The 20,512-nt window shown below is 42.0% G+C and overlaps 1 protein-coding gene across 1 annotated transcript in view; it reads right to left on the bottom strand.

Moving 5' to 3' along the window:
• Positions 1-7,500: 7,500 nt before the first annotated feature.
• cacna1aa (calcium channel, voltage-dependent, P/Q type, alpha 1A subunit, a) overlaps positions 7,501-20,512 on the bottom strand; it is a 64,750-nt gene continuing 51,738 nt past the window's right edge. The window contains exons 46-49 of the mRNA XM_061846547.1: positions 19,075-19,291; positions 17,904-18,166; positions 12,132-15,163; positions 7,501-7,614 (exon numbers count right to left, since the gene is read on the bottom strand). Of these exons, the coding sequence (XP_061702531.1) occupies positions 14,378-15,163; positions 17,904-18,166; positions 19,075-19,291 (1,266 nt within the window). The 3' untranslated portion in view covers positions 7,501-7,614; positions 12,132-14,377. The remainder of the gene's footprint in view (positions 7,615-12,131; positions 15,164-17,903; positions 18,167-19,074; positions 19,292-20,512) is intronic.

The following is a 20,512-nucleotide window of genomic DNA, read 5'->3' on the forward strand; positions in this document are numbered from 1 at the left end:
CGTGACTGTCTATACTACACTGCTACGGCTGTAACCAGGACATGGAAACGACCTTTGCTTTACTTTTCAGACTGTAGAACGGAGCTTGGGGAGGGGAGGGAGAGCGTGAGAGGGCACCCGACTGTCCTCTGCCTCTCTTTGTCCTTTCAAGGTGTAGAAGCACCTTCATTGTTGCATATTCAATACATTCCCAGTGGTGTGGGTTGTATGAGTTGATAGTGGAGCCTGAGGACGTCGGGTGCATGGAAAGGGAATTAGTTGGGGGGGGAAAAAAACCCTTTGAGCATTTATTCAATAGATATCCAGCTTGAAGTCCATGAACTGTTTTTTTTCTCTGTTTGTGTCACATTTAGTCTACTAGTATGCAATTGAACCTTCCCAGTAAACTGCTCAGCTGCACTAGTAGACGAGGGTCGACGAGTAGGCAAGTCACGCACTACTACCATCATTATCAATGATATTGAAATGAACGCTAAAACGGCTCTCCGATATCGAGCTTAGGCGGACGATATGCAGTTTTCAAACTGCTGGCAATATTTCCGCGCGGGTTCTTTTCATTCCCTGCCCCTCCGTTAGCCACGTCGCATCTCTCTAGGAAGAGAAGGATTAGTCGCAGTCACCTGGCCGCCATTCCCAAAATGTTTTTGGGAATGTACAATCGGTCAAAAGTATCAGAGGTCATCAACTTACCTGATGACTCGGTGAGTGCATGTTACGTAAGTGGGGGTTTTGCAATCACAGGCGTGCCGCCGTCTGCGTGTAGGACACACACCAGTGCTATATATCTTTCCTTGATTTGAAGTATGGAGCTGTCCAATTCCTTGGCTTTAGCTTTTGTTTCTAACCATAGTTAAATAATCCATCCAAGAAACTACTATTGTCTACTCTGTGAGAGCCTACGGAGGGTCCTTGTGAGCCTCTGTGTGTAGAGTGGGCATGTGCAAATAACTGAGAGTGTATTCTTGTCATTACACTCTCTGGCAATTCTTGTCCTGCCATGCGCAGTGGTAAAATAATTCAAATTAAATTATAGGCCTTAAATAGGCCCAAAGATTATTTTTTTTTCAAATGATCATTGCAATGATATTCTACTATCATGTCATACTGACACTTTTTGCACGTTTTGAAAAGTGTTTTTTGTTTGAAAATAGCGAATTGTTCCTTTAAGGTCTGTGTACTACTGTACTCTTTGTTCTCTCTCGTAAGACAGTAAAGTTTTTATTTCCCCACTAGTAGTGCTGCTTTTGGCCTACTTATACAATGAGGAAGATCTTTGTTCTAGTATGACCTTTTTCTCCCTAGTAAGACAATTCAGCAAACTTGTAGAACAAATTACTAGTAACCCTTTTTGCACTACTGCCTATTAGTGGTGTGTGGCATTTCTAGTTCAGCACACGAGTAAGATAACTATGGCATACTAGTAGGACAACCACATTACAAGTGCAGCAAAAGTGTGCACTAGTTATCATCCATGCTACAAGAGCCACTAGTGTAGCATTAGATATTAACTGGTAAATTTTACCTCACTACTATGCCAACTTTATCGTACTAGTAAGACTACATATTATTGAAGCAAAACTGTTCACTAGTGAACTAACTAGAAACCAGACCGCTACTAGTAATAGCTTCAGAAAATTAGAATTGAGGTTCGCTTATAGTACAGGTAGTACACAGTTTTTGCATCACTAGTGACATCCGATTGCCCTAATTGTTTTTTTGTCAGACAGTAGTGGAAGGCACTGGTAGTTGTCAAAATAACATTAAAAGTAAAACAGTCACAGTCGCTCATATTTGAAAAAGGTGAAGGTGTGGTCAGTCATGCCCGCAGATAAACTTGTGGGTGTGTCTAGGGATGGAATCTCAAGACCTTAAAATAACTTACTTACTACTTAATATGACATAATTGTAAATTAAAAATAAAATAAACAAATACATAACTAAAATAGAAAACAAAAATTTCAAACTCAGAAATGATTATTTCCAATTTCAACTGATATTAGTAGTACATGATATCAAACCGTATTTAAAATTTTTCATGAATAAAAATTCTTGATGTGACAAATTTTATCTGAAGAAAAGTTAAATGCACTGGCCTGTCAAGGAATAAACACCAACGGTCTATACTCGCAATGTTTTGAAAATGCTGAAAGTTTAGTTCAACATAATCGGCGTCAGTGGCGACAAGATAGCGGTACATTGGAACAAACATTGCTGTCGGCAATCTGGATGTATTGTTATAATCTAGCGCAATTTACGGCGCTATATATTGTTAATTCGTTGATGAAAGCTAGCAGTATATGGTCTATATCTTCGTAAAGAATGTAGAGGGGGAAAGTTTTCAACTTAAAGATAACGAGTACCATGGGGAAAATGACTGTTAGAATTTAGATCAAGTCAAAGTAAATCACAATCTCATACTTATTAGATAGCGGGGTGGGAGGTGGGAGGTGGGAGGGGGGATGCACACGCGCGACGCGGTGATTGCCTTAAATAGGAGGTCGCGCTTGACGTATTGGCGACACCTGAATCAAGCGACGAGGTGGATGATAGTCTAACGTCTTTTTTTTTTTTTTTTTTTTTTTGGGCACGCCGTCACACTGCCTCCCGATCGACGCATTGACCACCCCTTGTGTAACTGAATTTCCTTTGACGTGGCTCACGATGTTGATGACTTTCGACGTAAATTGCACTTCACTGTACGTGAAGAAGCTCTGAACATGGGCTTTTGGCATCACTTCCGGACATGCTCAGTACGGTTAACTTGCATTTTCTGTTTCCGGGTGAAGGCTGATTGTTTAGGAGCAGGCTTGTTTAGTTAACAGCGTTCATGAAATAAACACGTAAATTATTGTCAAGAATACACAAAATAAGCAACAATATTCAATATCTATTTTTTCTACTCGTGACAAATTTTACACGTGTGATTTTTCGTGCGTGACTGTGCAGATTTCGTCAAATGTGAGCGATTGCAGTCCTTCTCTAAGTGTGCTGACTTGAATTGTCTTACTAGTGAGCACACTTGTACATGGACTTTAAGCTAGATATTGGCTATCGAATAAATGCTCCAACCGCTTTCCATAATTAGCGGTATGTATTGAATGTAAGCGCTGGCATTTTCTTTTCACTGCAGTGCAAGAATGCGTACTTGTGTTCCACAAAAAGCGCCAGTACATGCTTGGGCAAAAAACAACAACAACAAAAAAATAAGATATGAACACGACTTTGTTCTCTTTCCACAACATCATCCACTCATCAATTTTCATTTTCTTGGCCCCGCCTCAAATGGTTTCGACCGAATCTACCTTTGTTGTGTTTTACTGTGCACCGTTATATAAATATATCCCATCTTTGATTTCTATATTTTTAGCGAGCGCAAACGGTGATCAGAGAGACTGGGCAGCAGCTTTTTACTGAGATGATTCTAATGAAAATTTTTACGGTCAACAGGTAATCAAAGATGGTCGTATTTTTAGAAGAGAAGCTATATTTGTATGTGTGCCCGCCGCGCCTGCTGTGACGAGCGGAGATGGAGATTGTTTTCGATTCTCGATGTTGTACTGACGCAGGCGGCGACTGTTTAGGAGGGGCGTGGTACTTTTTACATAAAAAAAAGCGACCCTTTATGGTTTATGGTGAGGAGATGCCGATGGAATGAGCTTTTCGTCTCCTGTTCTGGAGCTCAAAAGCAGCGGGACTGACTCAGCTGGCTTGACTGTTTCGACAAAGATGTGCAGGGAAGTCAAGGCCCCCAAAACGACTACTGTGCTTTGTATTCAAATCATGTTACGGGTGAGGGGGGAGGGGTAAACTGGTGACATTTTGTACCCTAGTACAATATAATATTTATGAAATATTGGAATGTGCCTTTTAAACGGAACTCAATAAGCAGAATTTCGGTAGGTACGGAGGAGTTTGAAGCAATATTGCTCCAGTTAAACGTTTTGTGTTTGTACGTATGCGTGTATGACGAGGAGAATCGGGGTGTCTGCGTCATTTATACATGTAGCTTGGTGGCTTTTATTTTGGAGGTCCTTTCATATGAGGCAGGGCGGAGGCTTTAGCACCTTAGGGAGAAGAACCAATGGTTCGTGCACCTTATTGAGAAGTGTTGTGTCACAACTGAACCCTTTTAGGTAGAACTTGTCATTCCCCACCCACCCCCCACCCCCCACATCTGCACGTTCCCATTTTAAGCGTCAAGACTCCGTTTGTTACTGACTCGTGTGCGTGTGTGTGTGTGTGTGTGTGTGTGTGGTGTGTGTGTGTGGATCATCGGAGCTCATTGAAGTTGAAAAGTTTTGTGTGCGCGTCTTGAGGAAAACCTGAATCGGGAGTGTATTGCCGTGCTTCTCTCTTTTTTTTTTTTTTAATTTTCATTCCTAGCCAGCTCCACCTTACAGAGCCCCTAAAGGGTCACTGAGAAAAAGAAAAAAACCCCAACTGGTTTCTCATTGTAATGAGAAAGTTTCTCATTGTCATGACCCTTATTCCTTGTTCAGGAATATACCGCTAGCAGGTAACTAAGCTACGAACCCATAGGTAGCCGTTTTTCGACACTCTCATTGTGATGAGTAACTTACTCATGAGTTACAATGAGTAACTTGCTCATGAGTAACTTTCTCATTGTAATGAGTAACTTGTAATGAGTAACTGTCATTTGAGTAAGATACTCATTACAATGAGAAACCAGTTAGTTTTTTTTCCAATGTCCCTTTAGGGGCTCCGTATACAGAATGAGTAAGTTACTCAATACAATGAGAGTGTCGAAAAACGGCTACCTATGGGTCGTAGTTTATTTACCTGCTTGCGGTCGCTTCCTGCTTTCAGGTAGTCGTAGCTTATTTACCTGCTAGCGGGAGCTTCGTGAATAAAGAATGAGGGTCTTTTATACATGCAATGGACTAGTTACTCATTACAATGAGAAACTTTGTCATTACAATGAGAAACTCACTCACCACAATGAGAAACTTACTCATTACAATGAGAAACCAGTTAGTTTTTCTTATTTTTCAAGGTCTCTTTCGGGGCTCTGTATCCGTACAACCTCACTTAAAAAACAAAACAAAACATCAAATGATAGCTACAAAGCACCCTTATTTATCCGTACTGAAACCACAAGAATGTGTGTTGTGAGATTAAAAAAAAAACATGTGCAAACAGAGATGCAGTACTTTGGGATTAAGCAGTAAATAACTACAAAACCTCATCTGAGCACTCCACTTACCTCTGCAGGATCTTTTGAAGACTGTTGTGCTTCCAGGTGTCTCGTTCACCTCCACAGCATCAGCAGTGTTGTGCCGGGACTCAAGTTTCATATGCTCACTGGCTTAAAACTCCTTTTTTTTTTTTTTTAAATTCTTCATGGTGTTCTTCCAACATTTTTTAACGTTGACATTTATTTATGTTTTTTTTTAAATGACCTCAGACAATTTGGCTTCACAAAAGAAAAGTTTAAGATCATTGATTTAGAATTGGATGTAGATGATTGTGTGGAACTGATAGTGGATTAGTGTAGTTCTGTAACGGGAGGTGCACAGCGGTACCTTTTTAAATATCAAACAATATAATGAAACCCAGTTGAGGTTTACTGCAAAACTGACACATAAATCAGAAGAAAATTGAACACTAATTAAATGTATACTGGTGCCTTGAGATAGGGGTGATCAGACTTACGAGGTTTTTGAGATATGAACGTTTAGCTGATTATTAAAAAAAAAAAAATCACTCAAATATAATTACATCTTTCAAATAAAACCATTATGTGTGACCTGCGAATGGCTGGCGACCAGTTCAGCGTGTACGCCGCCTCTCGCCCGAAGATACTTGGGATAGGCTCCAGCACGGTTTCAACCCTTGGGAGGATAAGAGAAACTGGATAGATTGACGGACATAGCTCAACCGTTAGCTTAATACTAATGCTAAAATTTAAATGAGGAGCCCGTATGTAACTCTTTAAGCAAATGCTGTTTGAACACGACACATTTAAACATTTAATATAACAGTACAATCATATATTCTTTATCCCCTGCGAGGAAGTAAGACAAGTTGCTTACACTGTACAGACTTCCAGTATACTGCATGTCGCTTTGTTGTATACTGCCCCCAAGTGGTCAGGGCAGGCAGCAGCACAAAGACCATTCTGCCGTTGTGAAGTATGGCAAAAAATGTTAAAGTCATTATTGTGTTTTTAATAAGTCCAATGCGACAACGTTTTTTCCATATTAACAAGACATGATTGTATTAACGTTATTAAATTTCATTTAAATGGCCAAAGATGATTTGAGTTGCGTTAAGGCAAGGTACCACTGTATATTTAAACGCCAACATTTTCAACCCAGCCATATTTTTGGTCTAATATATATATTGTATGTTAGCCTTATGCTAGCATATGTGAAATGCCAAAGACAGGCCAAATGAAATGTAATATAACATATTTACAGTTTAAAACATAAATAAATGGAGAAACGAAATGCAATATATATATACATAGTTTTGGAAATTTGAACTACAGCCTTGTCGACCTCAGCTATGACAACGGCCCCCAATCAGCTGGCTTCGAAACAGGAGTTCAGAACTTACAGAGAGCAATGCTCCCATCCCATTAAAAGTTGCATTTTAAAAAAAATTAATTGATCCCTCAATAGATCAACGGAACGTAGTCATTCCTAAATGAATTGTTGACATTGACAAGAGAGCTTTTGGCACATGTTCTTCTGTCCAAACTAGCAAACGAGTTGAGACGGAATTAACAGTCGTGCACGCCATCCTGTGGCCATTTCCAATTCCACTTAATCAACAATCACTTCCATACAATCCGCAGAATTCTGAACAATGACACAGTACACGTCCCCTTCTGAGTGTACCTTCACCGTTCATTGTCTCCAGTCCAGTCCAAACGACAGAAATGCCCTTCAGTTTCGCACTGAGACGTGCGACTAATAACGAGGTCCCGAAGGGGCGTCGTACAGACAGCCCGACTGGTCCAGATTAATTTCGATCCGGTGACTCATTGATTCGCGCTGTGAATCAGCACCGTTTTCCAAGGAAAGAAGCGTTTGCTTGCTCTTACGTCAGCAATTGCGGGAAGAGTACTGGATTTGGCTGTGGGCTCTCCCGATGCAAACTCTGGTTTTGGGCTTTTCAAGGTGAACTTTTTTGCGACAGGCTTTAGTCATTACTGTGCATCAACTAGAACTTTTGAGGACAAGTGTTCTTTGTTCTCGCTCGCTCGCTTTTTCTTTTTTTTTTTTTTTTTTGCCTTTCCTCCCAAAAACGTGTTTACACACACATGTAGACCTACACACTTGAACAGAAAAGGTGTGGCATGGCATGGAGATCCTTGTGTCAAACAATGGTACATATATAAATATGATATATACATGTATAGACGAATACTGTATATAATGCATAGACACGCGTAAAGGTAAGATTGTTTGTCGTACACTCACAGCATGAGTTCTATCCAATATTTACCCTGGAACGGCGCCGCTTGTTCACAACCCGCACAGTGCTGGCTTGGCCCCTCGCTCTTCGGCCCGCGTCGAAAATCCTGTAGCGCCGGTCCAGCTCTTCTCTCTGTGTTCCAAGTGCCAATAACTTTGTGAAGCCCTGTAACTGTGACCCAACATTAGCGACGGTAATTGCACATTAACAAACTGTAAAAACAAGAGAACATGTCCAAATGGATTCGATGATGACCATCTTAATAAAAGATTTGTAACAATTTCTCTCTCTGTTGTCTGTTTTCTTGTAATGTTACGATGCTCTTGTCTTTGTCCTTTTGGGTGCTCTGCATAATTTCCTCTTGAACTTTCTACACGTGACAATACATGCTTTGCTGCGAGCTGCGACACTTTTGAAGTTTTAAAGTTTCAGTTTTCCGGGTGTTTTGAGCACGGCTAAAATCACTTAAAAGACGAGATAGCGTATGTCGATTGGTTGAAGCCAGTTGGCCGCCATCTTGGTACTCCCAAAACGTGTGGAGGACAATGGTTTACAGATTGGATAATGGTGGGGTTTTTCTCAAACTTTGGCACGTAGAATTAAAACTGGTCATGTGAGCTTGACATTTTTTCAGTTCTGGTAACATGAATGAATTTTAATTCGACTTGGTAAGGCAATAAAGTCCAAGTTTAAAGGACAACAAAGAAACCTTGCACATTAGGGCCCGATTTCTGTGACATGTTCCATGACGTGTTCTGTGACATGTTAACTTTTATCAGAATACGCTGTGAAGCACTATCATCATAACATAGCAAAAAACTCACAATTTTTTTGTCATAAAAACAAAATTTTAAGTCAATGTGTTAGGTATATTATTGGAAATAAGGACTCGCAACGGGAAAAAACATGCTAAACACATTGTACATTTGTTGCCTCTGCGACGTCCTATTTCAGACAAAATTTTAACTTGTTTTCTCGTGTTTGAAAATCGAATTCAATTTGCAGAGTTCGGTCTTGTGAAATTCATCAAACATTTCACAGAAAATGTGTTTTCTTGCATATCCACTGATGAAGTTTGGGAAAATATTTACATCGCTTTTTCGCAAAAAAACGTCAGCCTATAAAGGTGAAGCAGAGAGTGAACAGTGAACAACAACAACTGTAAACAAAACATTGTTCAAGTGTATTAAGCTCATCAGAAAAAAAAAAACATTTACAAAGTTTAACAGTGTCACAGTATATCTTTCTAACTTACCTGTGGAATGTTTTCTCACAGCCGCAAAACTGGCGATTAACGCTGTCGCTGCGCAGGTCGGCATGGTTGTTTTGGGAGTATCAAGATGGCGGATATCTGCTTTCGGCGACTTCAGTTTTGGTGGCAAATGAGGCATCCAGTCTTTGTTTTTTTCAGATCAGTGGCTAAAATGGAGCCCGGTGACGCAATTGGGTTGCTGGTGTGAGTCTCCGCTCCTGAGCAATATAAGAACTTGAGCACCTTGAGCGTTTATCCCGTTATAAAGCTTATTCCGCACCAAAATCATCACCTCAGATATTTCGTTGGCGTGGTCGTTTTCAAGTGCCTCATTGTGTATCCGTCGCGTGTAGAAAAATGGAAGCGAAGGGGGGGAAAAACATTAATCAACCCCCGGCCCCTCTCGATTTTATTCAAAAGGCCTTCTGGGTCAGCCCTACACGTACTCGTTATATGCGTGCCCATGGGCAGAGGAAAAAGTCGTTTTACCTATTACCCATTACCCATTTTTGAACCTAAATGTATCTCTTTATACAATTTACCTCAAGTGTCCTTTTGAGAAAAAGGATTGTCAATTATTACGATTAAATTATGACTGTTTTTTTAAGAAGCAGGCAGCGCCCCCTGTAGGTCACTTTAAAGAATGCAAATAATTCAACTAACGTTTTGTTTTATCCCCCGCAATTTTGGTGGGCGAAGCTCTTCATTTAATCAAAATAAAGCATCTCAAACATTGGTTGTGCTTCCACGATTTCTCTTTAGAGCAATTATTCAATGTATTCTGCAAGGAAATACCATCGATTTAAAAAAAAAAAAATGAAAAATTGCGACCAGAAATGACTGCCAGACAGCCCTGTGTGCATTCTCTGTTTTTTATTTCTTTTATTGTTATTCTTTAGGAAGAGTTCTGTTTGGAATTACAAAATGCACTGGTAGAAATTGTGGTGAGACAGGTTGAGAGTGAGAAGAGAGATTAAGAGTGCGAAAGAGACAGCGTTTGGAAAGCGAGAAAAGGAGAGAAAAAGAGATTCCACAGGCAGTTAGTAAGATCCAATTGGGAGCCCCTCGCCCCGCACGAACAACAGCAACAAAACATCATCATCATCATCATTGTTGAATCTGCACTTTCTTTCTTTGTTTACAATGTCCCCCCCCCCCCCCAATATTCTTCAACATTCAACATTGTGTTGTGCCTCGAGTTCATGTCACAGGTGGGGGGGAAAAATACTCTCACCAAAGTCTCCTTTGTGATTTGATCCCCTATTTATTTTTATTTTTTTGGTCCTTTTTTGTAATATTTTTTTGTTCTCAAAAATAGAAGGAAAAAAAACGTTGCTTTTTAAAAACATCTATATATCTTCTTTTTTTTTAAACATCTATGAATTCATTATTCTGTTTTTCTTTTATGTCCTGAAGATGACTGTCAACCCACAGTGTGGCATGCACATAGCACATGCAGTTCTTGAACTAGATATTTTTTAAACTTTTTTTTTCCTCAAAACATTTCTATTTAAAAAACAAAACAAAACAAAAAAAAAGAACAAACAAAACATTGTTTTCTTCTCATTTGCGGCTTTACATTGCTTTTCGAAGACTCGGTGTGGTTAATTAGTGTAGATTTCACTGCAGCATAAACAAAACAGAACAGAAAAGGATGTTGGGTGATCTCAGCTTTGCGCATCTTGACAGCGCCCATTTTTTTTTTTTTTTTTTTTTTAGTTATGGATCAGTAAAAATATCCACCCAAAGAAAAACAGCCTCACGTCAAAGGTGGGATGTCAAGGATTTTGCTGCACAAAGACAATTGCAGAAACACACGCACCCACATCTGTGGGGCTTTTTTTTTTTTTTGAGATGGAAAAGTTGCAACCAATGAAAAATGTGGAAAAATATCACTCCCTCTTTCACACGTGCGTACATGCAGCCACAGATGCGCGCACACCACAAATATTCGCTACATAACTTATGTGCTATATCATTCCAAACTGTTGTGAAAAAATACTTTTTCCCATGACATTCCGCTGAGGTTGGAAAGACACTGATAGGTTTGTCTTTTTTTTTTTTTTTTTTTTTTTGGTGCATTCTGTGGTCAATATGTGAACGGCCTCCAGATAAAACAGAAAATAACAGTTACACATCACCCTAAGAATGCTGACAGTGGTGTTTGTGAAATGTGTTAGTCCGGGGCACACGTCGAAACACAGAAAGAAATTAGATATACTGTATATATATACACACACGGGAGATACGAAGCGTTAGTGTTTTCTTGGACTACAGACAGGTTTTTTAGCTACTGACCTTGTGTAATTCACTTGCCTGTGTGGTGTCGTGGCAGATTGAGCTCAAAAGTTGTCTTGGTTTTTATAAGCGTTACAAGTGTGAGCAGAGGGGTGCAATCATGAAGGCGGAACGGCAAATTGTCAGACTTTTAAATACAATGGAACCTCCACAGTCGAACACCCTCAAGTCTGCAACCAAAATATTCTGCTAGTGTATTTTTTTTTTCCAGTGAAAGCTGTCAGTGATGACAAAGGGGAAAATTAGGATCACAGACTCTAGACGCGTCACATTGGAAAACAGCAAACACGTTCCTGTTATAGGGGCTAACAAAAAATAAACGCGCTTGGGGGGGGGGGGGGGGAATTGTTGGCCTCACAGTTCTGAGGTCCTGCGTTCTCACTCCGGTTCCCTCCCACATCCCAAAAACATGCACCATTAATTGGACACTTTAAATTTCCCCTAGGTGTGATTGTGAGTGCGATTTGCTGGCAACCAGTTCAGGGTGTACCCCGGCTCCTGCTTGTTGACAGCTGGGATAGGCTCCAGCACTCCCGCGACTCTTGTGAGGATAAGTGGCTAAGAAAATGGATGGATGGAAACACGCTTGCTAATGGTGGCCTCCCCGGTTGTTATTACGCAGTCTCCACTTTCCTGCAGTGGTCCACACGCTCAGAGGTAAGTATGTGAGACCAAGAGTTAATGGATGATTTATACATTTTGCATTTTGAGCCACAGAATTTAGGGAAACGTGTGAGTTTTGCATCTCACTATTTTTATGAAGCTGAATGTATAGTTATGCGAGAAGCGTTTTTCAGTGGGACGCCAATATTTGCCCTTTCAGTAAGGATTGCTTTTACTATGAATACTTGAAATTTCAACAATATCTTTCAGAAAATTGGACTTTATGGGTTTAAAAAAAAACATTGCCAGGTCTGTGTCATTCTCATTCTGTGTCTTTAAAGCAGGGGTCGTGAACCTAAATGCCAAATATTTCAAAACATAATTTCAAAAGAGCCATGCAATATTTAAAAAAACTAAATGCAGGTGTGTTTGCACATTTATGTAGAACCAACACTTGGAGTACAATAAAGTCTGAATTCTTTTAAATAACATTGTTATGATGTTGCTAAGCAAAGATGACAAAAGTACTTCTTACCATTAATGCGACTTCAGGTGCTTCCTGGTTTTGCTAATGGCTTGATAGTGTGTTTCATACATTGTCAGAATAAGCTTCACGCTGGCGTTGAGATTTCCATCCGTTAATTCAATTTGATTTTCCATCATGCTGGTACGGCGGTGAAGAGTTCTTGCCGACAAAGGCATGTCTTTTATTCGTTCGATTATCTTGTGTTTTTGTGACGGCAAAATGTTGATTGGCAACGCTGAATACGAATGCTCTGGCATACTCCCCATCTGTGAATTTAAACACACAGCAGAACCCTCCCTCTCCACAATGGCTGTCCATTCTTGTTGAAAACTTCTGTACTCCTCATATTTTTTTTACCTTTGTCAAAAGCTTTTCCATAATCAGTTGTTCCGACACGATCACCATTAGACCCTTCTGCAAGTCTGGACATCGACTGCCACGCAAAAACTACGGCAACCTGCTAGGCCAACCAGTCACTCTGTCATTTGTGTTGTCTCCCACAGCTAACTACGGTACCCCACTAGGACAAACCTTCTCTGCACTACAGAAATCCCATGTACAGTATGTCGTTATGAAGGCTACGCGAGCCATACGCGACCACCAGAAGAGCCAGGTATGGCACGTGAGCCGTAGGTTCCTGACCCCCGGTTTAAGGTTCTTGATCGCATGTGCAAAGTGAAAGGGGGTGACGCAAGGAACGTAAATAATCTGAAGTCACAGTATAAATTATGTTCAACTTTGAAGGTTCCAGTGTATCCTTAGAAGTTCAAAATGATTTTCTTGTACACCCGTGATGCAATGGGGCCGAGTTGCACCCCAGGGTTCGAACAAATTCCCGAAATGGAACATTCCATTTTATGATCACATAAGTATGACATTGCACGTACGCCTTCCCTTGTCATGGTCAAAAGAAAAGTTTCTCTCCACTCTCTGCCTTTCTGTCTATCGATATTTGGAAGAGCTCGGAAATGTTTCCCACAAAAGACGAATGCGCCCACGTCCACGTTACCCTGCTTGCCAGTTTATCGTTTTAAGATTATCACTGTTGTTGGAAAAGTTCAGAAGATAAAAAAAAAAGTGCATTTCCATCTGCGTAAGTGGCAGGCATTTGGCACACAACATAGAGACACGCAAGCAATAACTCTTTTTTTCTTACTTACAATGACACACGACCTCTCTATGACCTTTTGACTGAATATGAGGTTATAAAGAGAGGGATGTCAAAAAAGGGGAGGAAAGAGAGAGAGAAACAGAACCAATTTCACGCACCCCACCCAAAAGGGCAGAAACCTACAGCCTACAATACGAAGAAAAATGCCCCCCCCTTACATAAAGTAGATTCTCATTGTTCCTAGTGTTATCTTTCTTTATAATCATTCATGCAAGATCACGCGGGGGTTACACACGTCTTAAAAAAAGCGGTGTGGTTGTTTGGATAACAGAAGATTCAAGCTTGAGTGTTTTGAAGAAGAAGCAGAAGCTGCAGTAAGAGAAGAAGAAATGCTGCAGAAAACCGGTTTGGTGGTTAAACCCATCATCACTCTGTTTTTCTTCAACACGGTGGAGGAAGCTGGGAGTAGTCCGTCTGTTCCCGGGCAGAGGGCGAGCTGCAGGGATAAGGATAACCGTCCTCGGGTTCCATCCAACCCGAGTGGACCCCCCCCCCCTCCTAATTATCCCTAACTATCCTACCCACCTACAGTAAACCTCTCGCCTCATACAGGCGGCGGGCTCGGCCTCAGTTTTGTTCTTATTTAAAAACACAGATGATAAAACTCATCAATATTCATTGAGTGGCTGGGCGGGGTTGGAATCGACTCCCTTACAAGCTAATACAATTCAAGTTAGGAAGCAAAAACAACAACAAAAAAAAATCGTATTTTTATCTTTGACTGTAAAGTGTCTTTTGTTTCTTTTCTTTTTTTTTTTTTTTTTTCTCGAGTCGCAACTCTTGACATCTTGTAAGTGGCTGTAGCTCTTGACCAGTGGCAGAATTTAAAATCACCCTTCCGACTTGCATCCTTCAAAGTTGTAGATTGACGTTTGCCAAGTGACGAATGCAACATTTGGTACCCCTTCCTGTTTCCACCCCGTGGCCCCCCCGTCCCCGATCCTGCCTTAGCATCCGTGTTTCCATTCCTTCATCCTGACGCCCGGTCAAGCCCAGCGTTCCCGCAACATTTCAAGCACTGGCGGAGGGAAGGGCGGATGCCACGCAAGTCCGCATCCTTACGTCCTTCCCCGATCCCCGGAGGCTAGCACCAGTCGTCCTGCTCCTTCTCGCAATAGGGTTCGTGGAGGCCCTTGCGGGGTCCTCTAGGGTGTCCCCCTGGGGGTGGGACCTTGTGAGGCCCACTGTGTTGGGGTCCGTGGAGATGTGTGGAAGGTGACGAAGAGCGGTAACCGTTGGGTAGGCGGCGCTGGACGGGGGCTTGCACTTGGCTTTGAAGGGGAGCGCCAGAAGGGGGCACGTGGTGGACGGTCCGAGGTGAGGTACGGTTTGGCTGCGGGTATTGTGGCAAGGGGTGAGGGTGGGGGTTGTTTATAGGGTGCGGCTGGGGTGGAGGGAGGGCGTGCAGGTTGCGTGGCTGTGGTTGGGGAGGAGGTGGCAGTGGGTGGCTGGTCAAGGGGTGCGTGTGCGGATGGGGGTTGCCGCCTGGCTCGTGGGTGGGGGGTTCATGGTGGGGGATGTAGTTTTGGTTGTAAAAGCAGCCGTCCCCTTCTATGGCTCCTCCGTCTGCGTCCGCCCAGCGAAGTGGAGGGTGATGACCCTGGCGGGGCACGGCATGGTGGGCTGGAGGGATGCCAGCAAGAGGAACCTGACCTTGGGGGGCATCAGGAGATAATCGTCGGGGCGCTGGGACCGGTGCCCGCCCCTGAGGCCCCACAGGCTGCGGGGGCACGGCTTTACGGACTACAGGGGAGTACGTAACATGGGGGCGGGGCGTCGCGGGCGTCTGAGGCAACTGGCGTCGGCCTCGGCGTGGCGTGCTAGTCCCGGAGGTTGATGGAACAGGGCTTCCGCTGACCGAACTACTGCCCTACACGAAAAGTGAAATAAGGCAAATAAAAAAGTACGAACCACAAATTCAACGACAGAACGTAGAGTCAAAGACGGAAGATGAGGAGCCACAAGGAGGAAAGGATAGATTACAAAGTACGAGAAGACAAGCACAATAAAAGCACAGTTGATGTCAGTGTAAAGTATCAGTGCAAGGGATGAGGGTGAAAAAGACGTGCCATGCGGAGGAGAGAAAAACAAGAAGAGGAGGAAAAAGGGTTGATTTCTGGAACATCCATTGTAAGCACACTATAAATATGTCATCGAATCATGCAAGTATTGTAAACACGTATAGTATATTCTGCAACTCTTGACATGTTAGCCATTCAAAACTTCCAGTTACTGTACATCAGGCACAAAAAAAGGATTTGAAGAAATTATAGCAAGGCTCATTAAAAGGATGTGATAATATGTTTTCTTCCACCAAGCAATAAGTGGCACAAATTTCTACTTCCATTATCTGTACACATATGTTCTATAGAGCTCGTGCACGTGTTGTCACTATTTTCACGGCGCCATATTGCCGGTCAAAAAGAACCGGAGCAGAATATAAACAATGCCCGAGACTTGTTGTGCTGTTGGTTGTTACAACAGATGAGACAGATATTCAAAGAGATTATTCTATGGAATACCATCTGAAAAGACCAGAAAAGATTGATGGATTTCGGCAATTAAACGTGATGGATGGTGCCCAACCAAATACAAACGACTTGACTTCAGGTAGGAATTATTTTTCTCAATCTCAAATTCCCAAGAAGTATTTATAAAGCCAAGTTAGCTCATTTGAGAAAAATGTGAATAAAAAAAAAAAAAAAACGACAGGGAGTCGTCTTCAACATACACGGAAGCGTGTTGCGGCCTCTCCCCGACAGATGTTTTTTTTTTTTTTTTTTTAAAGTATGCATTGTTCTCAAATGAGTCCAATGCGTATTTAAAAAAGGAAAATAAACCGTCCGTCACACACAGGTTTACGTAGGTTAATGTGTGGCCGCAACACGCTTCATGTAGGGAGGAGCTGACTCAGACTTTTTAACGCATCGTTCCCAAAATGAGGCAACTTGGCATTATAAGTACTTTTTGTAAAACGCTACAGAGGAGCCGACTCACTTCCAATCTTAGTTAACGAATGCAAGTTTGTGTAAAACCAGGGGTCATTTATATAAATATTGGTATTTGTATTGAATACTAGCTGATAAGATCGATGGATTCCGGCAAAGGTTAACGTGTGGCCGAACACACACATTCACAAGCCGTCAAAAACCATCACTATGTGGGATTTATTCCAGATGAGAACAGATCCAGAAACAAAGTATTTGTATGCGTCCAGACTTTTCTACGCTTTCAAAGTCTTCCGTGTAAATCTCAATGACTTACTCACCAGATCCATGTGTAATTCCAGTTGTCCAAGAAAACGAAAACATCGATTTCGGCATTAAATACAGTCCTCTATGTTGAGTTTATCTCATTTTTCCAAGTACCTTCGTTTATTTTCACCTTATAAATCTCTGACGGTATCGGACAAGACTCTGGGCGTCGTGCTACAAGACATATTTCCGTGTCGTCTCCTACCGACTTAGCATTGAAGAATGTTTAGCTTGACTGGCAATATGAAGAGGTAAAAAAAAGTCATGTGATTTTATGTCGCAGGTGCACGAGCTCTATATGGCACAAAAAAAAAATATATATATATATTTCTATGCTTCCTGACTGGTTGTAAAAGTTAATTTGATGCATCGGGTTGAAGTGCATACATCATTAACATTTTTGTGTTAAGTATATTTAAACGTAAATGATGTTGGAATGGTGGAAAGGGAAGTGAAGGGAGAGGAAATTGGATCCAGCATTCCAGGAAACAAATATTCAGTACCATATAGATGCATATTTGGTGAGATGTTCACATAAAATCATAGCTGACTAATTTCATATTTGTGTAACATCCATTCACCACGGCCACAACATTCGGGGCACCCGCACAAGCTTATGATCCAATACAGGGACTGCAGCAAATATTTTACTTTCCCAAAAACAATAATGCTCACTTCTGATTGATGCTGTTAAAGATGTACTTATCATTTCTATTATTACTGTTGTACTTTGCAGTCGAGCTGGCCATTTTTTTAAGATGGAGGATGGATTGCATGTAATATCACAACTGCTGCTACCACAATTGTAGCGGATCAGTACCGGTATGCGGATAGATGACTGCTTTTGCGACGTGTAACATATTTGGCAACCTTCAGCGCGATCGACACTGTGATTGGCATCCATCTGATGCCTTTCTTGGCATATGTGAGAAAATGTGAAAATAATTCCACTCAACTTATCTGCTTCCTAGTGAGAGTTTTCCTTTCCGTCAACTTTTGCTTCTGTGGGTCTCACTTCCAAATGCTGAAATATTGTCTTGCTTCTCGCTTTGGTTTCGATATCTTTTAAAGACTGTTTTTGCTCATTGATTTTTGCCAGCTACATCAAAATAAAAATCAAGTCGCTAAATACCGCTCTCAGTCATAACTGAGCATTATTGTCATTGCAAAGGAAGCTTTTTTTTGGGGTGGGGGGGTGGTTACAGCTCATGTATTAGTTCCCATCATCCAATGAATCGATATCCCAATAATAAGTAAAATACAGATTTGATTATCAAATATTGACTTGCATGTGCATATTTCTGCGACTGAGACTGGAATTCCACAGTATGACCATCAAGTTAGCTGGAAGCCCACCTGTCTGTGCGTCATGCAGTCGCGGCCCTCGCTGGGGGATCGAGACCAGCGAGGGTCCCTCTCTCGCTCTCTCTCCCTGTCGGGTTCTCTGTCACGAGAAGGCTTGCGGACGTACTCCCCACCTCGCTCGGCGGCGTAGCGTTCTTTGTCCGCGGAACCGTGATGGTGGTGGTGATGGTGATGGTGCTTGCGGTCTTTGGACCTGCCACGATCTCTGTCCCGATCCCTGTCCTTGGACATCAGGTCACCTGACTGCTGGGTGTCTGTGCCAAGACCCGATGGGAGAGAATGAGTACAACATTAAATTCATCGATACAGTAGATTAAAGATTTTGTTTTTATTTTTAGAATAAGAGTAATTCATGTTGTATATAAGAGCAGGCGGTCATTTGAACAAATGTTTGCATCGGGACAGAACAGCCAGATGAGCTCGATAATTGAATCACATTGCTACAGTTTGTGAACCTCCACCATGTTCATAAAATGCTAATATTAGCCAAAAATGCCCACCCTTATGGAAGTAGATTAGTGCCACCAGGATTTGAATTTGAAACGTCAAGTGAAATAAGATTTGAATTTGAAATGTAAAGTGATCACATTTTCAATAGTTGTATTTCAGTGTAACTTTTCAATGATAACAATTCAACTGGCTACAATTCCTTGTCTGAAATTCAACCGCCTACAATTCTCAGCCCAAAATTCACCGTCTGTGCCACCAGGCAGGGTTACCTCAGGTCACAACCGAACACCCAGCCAATCCAGTTACGCTTTTTAGTATGTGACTTCACGTGACAAGGAAAATGTAACTGCGATTGGCTGGGTGTTCTGCCCAGTGGCACAGACGGTTGAATTTCAGACAGCGAATTGTAGCAACTATTGAAAATGTGATCACTTTACATTTCAAATTCAAATCCTGGTGGCTCTAATTTACTTCCATATACCCTGGTATTTGATAAAAACACACAAAAAAGTATGGGCATTTTACTCATATGCTTTTCTAACAGCATGGCATCTACTTCAAAGAATGTATACGAAGTTCATTCTTCAGGTAGGTGAGGAACTGTCATTGCCACTGATTGCTGATTTTGTTTGTTTGTGCGGCAGGACAGCCTTATCAAAACATGACATTTGTGAACATGCGGGTGTTTGCGCACGTCCGTGACGCCTCCAACCTGTGTCAGCCTCCGTGTAGCGACACAGTGACCTCTCGGAGGCGCGGTGACTGCGCTCTTTCCTCCTGTGCCCGTGCCGGGAGGCCCGACCTTCCTCAGATATTACGCGCTCCATGTTGTAAGCATTTGGGCCCGCTTTGTCTCGGCTGGCGCGTCCTGACCTGCTGTGACCCAACGACGAGGCCGAGCGCTTCATGGGGCTGTTGTCACTGATGGTCTACAGGAGAAATAAGGAGGGACACATGCTGGGAGATTCATATTTTGTTGAAGTGTTGACTCTTGTATTTTTTTTTTTTAATATTTGACACCGTGCACGTGTGTAAATGTAGTCGTGTATTTGATTGTAATCTGTTTTTAAACTCAATACACAACCGGCTTGGATGTTCCCCTTCCAGTAAAGCTACTTCATAATACTGTGAAAAGCTTAGAGACGGTAGGAATGCGATAAATAGCAAGAATTAAGAGAATATCAGAGATGATGGCAAACAGCCATGCTTTTCATGCTTCTTTACATTGTAAAGAAAATCAAAAGGCATAGAAGGGTCAGGTGGCTCGCACCGTTACCCCATCCTTGTTGAGCAGAACTCCCCTGAACATGGCACATTCCAGGCTGCGGGAAGCTCCAGTGTTCCCGCTACTGTACATCGTGCTTTTTTTTTTTTTTTTTTTTTATCCCAGTCATGCAGGCACGTAGGAGGCTTGGCTGCGTACTTGACGCGTGAGTCAAAACAGCAGGACAGAGCCAACGGTGCCGAAGTTGCCTGTAAAGTTGGCGTGTAAAGTACACTAAATGGACAAAAATATTAGGAGACCTGGTGAGGACACTTTCAGCAAGTGGAAATGAAATAAAATTTAGGCTTTGGCTGTATTCAGAATAATAACTAATCCAAGATGTAGTTTGACTTTGTTAGTCACCTTTTTATAGTGCTGTTCAAATGTGTAGTGAGAATTGTCCCCTATGTTGCTGTAGAAGCAACATGGGGGGTGTGGGCTTCCTTCCTGTCACCGCGTTAGAAGCATAGAATTGTCGAAATTGATGAAATATTTGATTAAGTGACTTTTGCCCATTTAGTGTATCAATGTAAACCATCATTTACTCTCTCCAAGGAGGAGTGAGACTGACAATCCCACTTTTTACACTCAGGTCATTCCTCTTGACGTCTCTCCTCATCTCACACACACACAACATGCTTCCATACGCGCACCCGCTTACAGTCAATACAAGTTTGCATGCAAGTCCGCAGGTGGGAATGGAGACACAAAATGAACGAAACATTCGTGACGAGCACACTGGCATGGAGGCATAAACAAGGAGAGAACAAACGGCAGCAGAAAGAGACGGATAGACGCCATCAGTTAGCAAGTGGCGCTGTTGTTAAAGACAAGAGGCAACGTGCTACAGATCTACATTCAGTAGCTCAAGAGTCCAGGATCACTT

This window comes from Syngnathoides biaculeatus, chromosome 16 (genome assembly GCF_019802595.1).
Source record: "Syngnathoides biaculeatus isolate LvHL_M chromosome 16, ASM1980259v1, whole genome shotgun sequence".
In the NCBI taxonomy this organism is placed as follows: domain Eukaryota; kingdom Metazoa; phylum Chordata; class Actinopteri; order Syngnathiformes; family Syngnathidae; genus Syngnathoides; species Syngnathoides biaculeatus.